This window comes from Girardinichthys multiradiatus, chromosome 12 (genome assembly GCF_021462225.1).
Source record: "Girardinichthys multiradiatus isolate DD_20200921_A chromosome 12, DD_fGirMul_XY1, whole genome shotgun sequence".
NCBI lineage: Eukaryota > Metazoa > Chordata > Actinopteri > Cyprinodontiformes > Goodeidae > Girardinichthys > Girardinichthys multiradiatus.
The window spans coordinates 49460910-49469359 of NC_061805.1; the positions used below are offsets into that span (position 1 = coordinate 49460910).

An 8450-nucleotide genomic window follows, 5' to 3' on the forward strand; every position below is an offset into this window, starting at 1 on the left:
AGTTGTCAATTTTTTTTAAAATTCATAATGACTTTGTAGCTGGAGTGCCTCTTTTTTCCGCATTTAATTTTTTTTTACCAAATCCACAATAGTTTTAGCAACTGTTTGTAACCCAATCAAGGAAATGCTTCTTTCTACAAATCTATTGCCTTGATTTCATCAGCTTGCTAAAATAAAAACCTAAACAATATTGCCATCACTTTTCCAGCTGCTTTGACCCACATGCAGAAATACACTCAGGAAACAGGAAACGTTTAACAAGTTTACTAAGAAATAGTTTTGTTTGCTGGAGAAACAAGAAAGTACTCAGAAAATAATCACAAGGCGACTTGTCTTGGCCAGCTAGAGTTATTGCTGCAGGTTAACATTCAGGCGCCGGAGTGTTGGCAGCGTTGGGTTCTTAAGCTCCTCTCCTGATGAGGCTGATGGAGAACACCTGTGGACTCAGCTCCTACCGTGCATCTGGTGTCATCTAGAGGTTAGATGGGGTTCGTAGCAGGTAAAACAGGTGAACAGAAAAAACTCCCAGAACTCCGACAAGTATGTGCTTACTTTTGTATTGTGCGGGTTGTTTCAGAATGACTGAAGAAGGTGGGGAGCCAATCTTAATTTTCAGTGTCTTTCCTGGTCTGCTGTTAAACACAAGGTGAATATGGAACTGTATAGCTCTTTGTAATTACCAAGCAATATCTTTGTATCTTATATGTACATTTAAAACGGTTTCTTAACATTTATTGTTTCATTTTGTAACATGCTTTCTCTGTAGCTTACTAATACCCCCTCAAGTTCAAATGTTGGATCTTGCTTCCTTACCCACACACTGAATTAATAGTTCTTGTAAATTCACAGCTTTATGACTTCAGACATTGGTTTTTTCATTAGTAAACAAAAGTAAAAGTTGCTAAATATTTTAGTGAAATACTTTATTTGAAATGTTGAAAAACTTTAAAAGTTGTCCTTCTATCACCTGAAGATCATTTCCAGGTTTAAAGGACTAATGTCTCAACAATATCTAGAGAAACTCATCCATGCTTTTATCTTCAGTCGCATTGATTACTGCAACAGTGTCTTCACAGGTCTGCCTAAAGAGTCAACTAGACAGCTGCAGCTGATCCAGAACGGTGCTGCTGGCGTTCCCACTAAGACCAGGAAGATAGAGTCCATTGGCCCAGTTCTAAAGTCCGTCCGCTGGCTCTCTGGAGCTCAGAGAATAAATGTTAAAATACTTCTGTTAGTTTAGAAATCACTGAACGGCTTAAGGACCTGTTGTCATAGCAACCTTCCAGACCACTCAAATCTTCTGGTTCTGATCTATTCTGCATCACCAGAACCAGAACCAAATATGGAGAAGCAGCTTTCAGCTTCTATGCTCCTCTAATCTGGAACAAACTCCCAGAAAACTGCAGAACAGTTCCTTTAAATCAAGGCTGAAAACCCACCTGTTTAGAGCTGCCTTTGATTAGTAGGAAGTGGAACATTGATCAATATTTTTTAACTATATTTGCTAGATTATCCGTATGATTTTGATGGATTGATATTTTCTCGTTGATTTTGTTGAATACTTGATCGATGATTTTATGATGTAAAGCACTTTGGACTGCCTTTCTGCTGAAATGTGCTACACAAATCAACTTGACCTAACTTGACTTAAAGTTTAACCTTGACAAAAAAGAAAGTGCTGAATGGCATTGTAAGTGACCAGATGATTAGTATTTTAGGTAAAATTATAATTTGTTGCATTACTTTGTTTACATTATATCGGAAATGTCTGATAATGGTCTTGTGCATCTTTCCTTTCAGTGTATGATCAGAGAATGGATGACCTGGGTGATTTCCTGAGAAAAAAGGAAGATTCCTGAGGAAACTATCGAGACCATGTTAAAAGAGAAGGTACTTCACTGAAAAAAATCAAAATATTTCAAAAACAGCAGTTTTTAAGCTTTTTTTTAAGCATGTTATCTAATTGCAAAATATTTGAGTCCATATTATCTAATCGAACTCAAACATGTGATTGTGTTGCCACCTTTGTTTTAAAGTAATTGTGTTTCACTGTTCTCATTTAGATTGATACCAACGTGATCCAGCTGATGACAGACGAAGAGTTAAAGAGTTATTTTCATGTTAGGATATTGTAAAAGAAGGGAAAATGGCACCCCAAACAGTGACAAATAAAAACTGTTTGAGGGCCTGAAATCAAAACTGGGTAAAAGAAGAACTGCTGATGAAGATGGCCACAAGAAGAGAAGTCTGAAACAACTGTGAAGAAGAACGCTCTGAAGTCAAAGAGAAAAATAGAAATAGGCTGGATGGCTTATGATGAAGAGAAACAGGCTTTAAAACAAGTGAGAGCAAAAAGGGGTGGCGGAACAAAGAGGGTTGATGTATCAAAGGATGCTAAAAAAAAGTGAGATAATCCAAATGGCAGCTTCTCTGTTAATTCCTAATGGAAGAAATAGCGAAGGGGCCCTAGCAGATTATGAGGTAGATCTCAAAGATTATCAAGAAGTGGCAGTTGATGACAAAATCACAGTTGGGCAATTGTATAATGATTCAAAACTCCCTATTATTAGGTTTTATCTAACCACATGTAAAAAGAAGGATAAACAGTCAAGATGAAGTTTTGTCTTCACCATTTTTTCAAGATCAAGACTTTTTTCTGAGTCAGCCTTCCTCTTCTGCTTTAAATGTGGCAACAACCAGTCACTCTACAATATCCGAAACAGTAACTCCTGACTTGATATTTGTTGGAAGCATCACAAATCATGACAATATTAACTTTTCACTTAATTCCACAGAGCTTTTGGATAGCAGTAAAATTGTCTTTCTAGGAGAGTTTTCTGACACTGAGCCATTGATTTTGGATGATACTCTGCCAATGTCCTCACAAACCACATCATCTGCTGAGGCAGTAAAGAAGATACTGGTTGTTCACCGAGGACGGGTACTTCCTGAGCTTGTAGCACATTTCTGTGATGATGGACTTCTAGACAGTGACTTCAAAATCCAACTTGTCCTGCCCAATGGAAAACCTGAGATGGGAAATGATGACGGAGGAGTTGTTAGACTGTCTTTCTGAATTCTGGAAATAATTTTATGACCAGTGTACTACAGGAAATGCTTATAAAGTGCCTTTTCTCAGACATGATTATGGACAGCAGCAGTGGGAGAGTGTAGGCCGAATGATCGCTTTTGGATGGACCAGAGAGAAATATCTTCTTGTGAAGATCGCACCTGTCATACCAGAGCAAGCTGGCTTTGGACAGGTTAAAAGTGATGTGGTGGAGAATTTCCTTAAGTACATGCCTGAATCTGAGCGTTCTGTGTTTCAGTCTTGGCAATCAGACTTCAGCAGTGTTGGCCAAGAAGAATTGATAGAGATTCTTGATAACTACAGTTGCAGACGAATGCCCACAGCCACCAATGTAAATGAAATCCTCCAGGAACTTGCACACAAAGCACTTGTCCAAGAGCCTGCCTATGTTATTGAACAATGGGCAAAAATACTCAGTATCAATGGGAAGAGCTTTCAGGACCTAGCTAAGTCCATTGTCTTTCCTCAGGAAATTTATGTCCATCAAAAGGACATTCAAAAGTATCTTAGCACATATGTCAGGAATGCAGATTTGCAGCATCTGTCCTTGTTTCTAAGATTCTGCACAGGTTCAGACGTTTTCCTTGGTAAGATCATTCTTATTGACTTCACCAAGATTGAAGGGTTTCTCAGAAGACATGTGGCTCACACATGTAGCTGTGTCCTTGAGCTGTCAGTCTATTATGACAGCTATCCACATTTATGTGCTGAAATGAACAAAGTTTTGGAGTCTAATGTATGGGTCATGGATATCATTTAAAGTTGGCATCATCACAGTTGCGGAAATCCAAAAGGGCAAAAAGAATTAAGGTGGCTATTCAAAGTAACAAATTGTCCATCAACATCAAATGAGGTTTTGGGGAGGAGGGGGTCCACATTTTCTTGTTATACTTTCAGATTTTTGGGATAAGATTTGATCTGGGTGACCCTCAAACATTCTTCGGATTTAACAGGTTATTGATGCTCACGGCTAAGTATGCTGCTGGGAGGCTAGAAAACCGCTAGGATGGTTTCTCCTTGACAGGAATGACTCCAATATGTCTTCACCTCAATACAAAAATGCAAAAAGAAGTTTTTTTAATCTTGGAGGAAAACAGCATAGTTGTTAGAGGAGGGAGAGGAGAGAACTGCCACCGGGTTAGGTGAAGGCTGGTTTGTGCAGCAAAACGGTTCCTTTTTTTAAGGGTAGGTTGTCAAAAGTCAACAAGGCTTCTCAAACAAAAATAGTATCAATGATTTATGATCTATCATGTTTTTTGCATGTTGTGTTGCTTCTTCTATCATAATGTATCCAAGTATGAAGCACAAACATAAAAATAGGATTTTTTTTTTTGTAAGCCAGTGACATTTATACTTTAACATATTCAAAATTAGTGTGACAGAACACAAAAATATTGAAGCAATTTTTATTTGAATTTCCAAGAGTTCTTGTTGACCTTAGAAGACCTACCTTTAAACTTCTATTAAATCTTATAATCTGTCAGTTGTTTGTGCCATAAATCTTTGCAGCACAAAAGTGCCACAAGTTTCATTTCATCATTACATTTTATTTATACACAAAGAACCTTACTCAGTTTACCATTTGTAAGGATTATTTGTAGATCGTATACGATGGTCATTCCATGCATGGACAACTTCATCCAGCTCCATCTGTATGATTGAAAAAAGAAGAAGAAAAAAAAAAGAAAATAGTAATGTGAAAACAATTCTTGTTTTTGAATTATTTATAACAGATTTCATATTTGTGCATTGAAAGCAATAAATACATTTTTATTACCTGTATTGTTTGTAGGAAGCAAAACTGAATCAGTGATTTGTCCAAAAAGCTGTCAACAAAATAGCCATCAGCTTTCAGCTGGTCAAAATGGTCCATCCATCGTTCTATCCTCTGATTTCCAGTACTCGGACCAAGGATAACACATTCGAAACCATTTTCCTCCCTGTTGTGCAGAAATCTTTGCATCGCCGCAACATGAGTGTTCTCTGTGCCATGATCCACTCTGACCTTTTGTGGAGATCCTTTGCAGCATCAATGAAATAGCCAGCAATAATGTGAGGGTCACTGTTAGTTTTATATGCTTCTAACCAGATCATTTCCCTCGAGAAGCCATCTATGCATCCATTAATACATATTCCATAAGGCTTCAGTTTGTCATATCCATCAATGTGCCATACATAGTTTGGTCCACGACTGATACAAGCCTCGTCTCAAGCGATTTTGTGCATGCAGGTCAACCCCATTTGGATCCATCCGGTGCATCATAAGACGTACTATTTCTCTGTCTGTGACTATCCCATAAGTCCAACATTTCTGGTGCATCCACCTGTAGCCATGCCGTCTACCAGATCCTTGTAGTTGTTGTTCAATGAAAGCGGCCACTTCTGCATCATCTGTCTTGTTTTTTCTCCGCCAAAGGCATTTCTTTTGTAGTCTTCTTTCCAAAGTGCGGAAACTTAATTTGACATTATGGGATTCTTCCAAAACTTTTAAAATGTCGAGATTTGTAAAACCCGTTCTAAAGTATTGCTCAATGATGTTATATAGCTAAGTCATAATTATGAGATACATTTTTTTTTTTTTCATCAGCGTGGGGTTCCATAGATACACAAAATATACATGAATCAAATGAAACTTTATTTTTTTACACAGCACTTTTGATAAACCCAATATTCTTTACAGACGTTGGATAAACATTAGAGTCAATACACTAGAAGTGATCAAACCAAGTAAACTAACAAAAAGATAGTGAGAAATAAATAAAATATTAGTTTAGTGGAAACTGAGAAAAGTCAGCTGTGAAGGAAACACGTGAAATAAATATTCAAAAGTATTTTAATTCATTTTTAGGTCCCCTTATTATACACTAAAAATAAAAACTTTAAAAAACATAAATAATTAACATAAAAAGATCAAGGTGTTTGTGAATCTATAATAACAGCTAGTAACGGTATCATCAAAACGTTAGTATATGTGGTAAAACTACAATAGAAATAAAATAAAATACATAATATACTACTTGATAAAACTTAATTAGAAGTGAATAAAACGATAAGACCTGGATGCATTTTTATCTGCTTTTATACATACTGGATTTGGACTCCTAAGCAATACAACCCATTACATGTGCTTTATGTACAGTGTTCTCCATTGTTGTTGTAATTTAAATGCTATTATTCCATTTAAAATGCTATTATTCGTTAAAAAATGTTCGCTAAGTGTCGTGATGCGTTCATGAGCGTCGTTAATCCCAGCCTCTCCTCGGACCGCAGCAGCAGCCCAGAGATTCCCTCCGCCAGCAGCAGCAGCAGCAGCAGCAGCAGCATCCATTAAAGGGTCACTGTTCGGATCCCCACATTTCCTCTCCCCTTTCTTGGACCCACCGCGCCCCCAGTAGGATGTCGGTACACGGTGAGGGTTTGTCGGGGAGAGCCGAGGCCAGAGGACGCCTCCTCCGCGTGTTTTTTCGAGCGTGACTGGAAGGCAGCGATAATGGACGTGGTTCTGAGGAGACAAATCAAATTCTGAATTTCTCCGGGATTAGCGGGCTAACGCTAGCCCGGCTAGCGAGCCCTTCGCCCGGCGGCAGTTCTCTCCTCTCCCTCCTCTAACAGCTATGCTGTTTTCCTCCAAGATAAAAAAAACTCCTTGTTGCATTTTTTTTTTTTATTGACATGAAGACATGTTGGCGTCATTCCTGTCAAGGAGAAACCATCCCAACGGTTTTCTAGCCTCCCAGCGGCAGACGAGTTAGCCGTGAGCATCAATAACCTTCACTTTTCCCCCCTTTCTATCCTTCATTTTCCTCTGGTTTATCCGTGAAGATGCTGGCAGAGATGGAGAGCGTCTAACGGTGAAGCCATTCCATGAAGGTCATGATACTGAGAGAATGATCATGCTGGAAAAACAGGTAAGAACCCAGCAGAGCATCAAGTCAGCGGGTTCATATTTAAATACACACCTGGACTCATTTGCATATTTCCACAGATGCGCCTATAAATAGGCGTCACCGTAAAAACAGCCTGATTCTGATCAAATTTCCATTAATCCAGGCGAATTTTCCACACAGGATCCTTGTTTGAAGGTTTCTACATGTCCCTCCCATGTCTGATTATTATACCTCTAACACAATAAGACAAAGCAAGTTTAATTTTAGCCATTCAAACACATGCTGCTTTACAGGAAACTAAAGGAGAGGTAAAGAAAATGATTTTATTAGATAAATGTAATCATCAAATGAAAAGAAAAGATAAAAGGGACATTTTAAAGAAATAAATCGTTAAGAAATGGTTGAAATTACTTGATTAGAAAGTAATATTTGACATTCATGGGGGCAGTGAACAATAATGTTTTCAGTCATGATTTAAAGGTGTTTCTGCACATCTCAGGTTTCTTAGGTTGGTTCCAGAGCTCCCTCTGGGTCAGGGGTCAGGTCTCTGCCTCAAGCGGAGGAATTTGCGTATCTTGTTTGTGAGTGATGGTCGAATGAAACGGGAGATGGACGACCGATCAGAGCTTTGTGTGCAGTAATATGGGTGCTGCTCCGCTCTGTTGTGGTGTAGAAAGAGTTGGACCAAAGGCCATAGCTCCTGATTTTACCGATACGTCTATGTTCTGACCCTCAGCTATGGTCATGAGATGTAAATCGTGACAACAGAATGAGATCCCCGATACAAGCAGCCGACATGAGACTCAGAGATAGGATGAGATGCTCCGTCATCCGGGGAGAGCTCAAAGTAGAGCCTCTGCTCCTCCTCACTGAAAAGAGTCAGTTGAGGTGATTCTGATCAAGGTGCCATCTGGGCACCTCTCTTTGCAGTTTTACTGGGTAAGTCCCACTGGAAGGAGACCCCGGGGAAGACCCAGAACTCATTGGAGGGACTATATATCCTGTCTTGCTTGGGAAACGCCTTGGAATCCCCCAGAATGAGCTGCAGGGTGTTGCTGGGAAGAGGGATGTCTGGGCTTCCCTCCTGGATCTGTCGCCCCCACGACAGCGTTCTTAGATAAGACAATGGATGGATCCAGAGCTATAAACTAAATGGTTCCTTTCCGCGTTCAGTTCTGGTCCTGGGAACACTGAATTAACAGGTTTCGGATGACCTGAGAGATCTATATGGTTGATAACTGACTAGCAGCTCTGGAAAGTGTTGAGGCTCCTTATTGTTCACTGACGTAGAGACCATTAACAAGATTTTAACATCTGCTCTTTTATGAATGCGGAGCTGGGATGTTCCTTTTTCCTGGTGTTGGTCAGGACTCCGGCTGCAGAGTTCTGGGTGATTTTCAGTCATGTTTCACCACTTTTTCTGTGTCCTGTTTTGACAGGAGACCCTTAATTTTATCAATATATTTAGGATA

At 39.2% G+C, this 8450-nt stretch overlaps 1 protein-coding gene across 2 annotated transcripts in view; it reads left to right on the plus strand.

Annotated features, from left to right (window-relative positions):
- Nucleotides 1-6217: 6217 nt before the first annotated feature.
- LOC124877345 (ral guanine nucleotide dissociation stimulator-like) overlaps nt 6218-8450 on the plus strand; it is a 65826-nt gene continuing 63593 nt past the window's right edge. For both annotated transcript variants that reach the window (XM_047380459.1, XM_047380458.1), the window contains exon 1: nt 6218-6999. Coding sequence is in view for 1 of the 2 variants with exons in the window: in XM_047380458.1 (XP_047236414.1) it covers nt 6979-6999 (21 nt within the window). In the remaining variant the exon portion in view is untranslated. The remainder of the gene's footprint in view (nt 7000-8450) is intronic.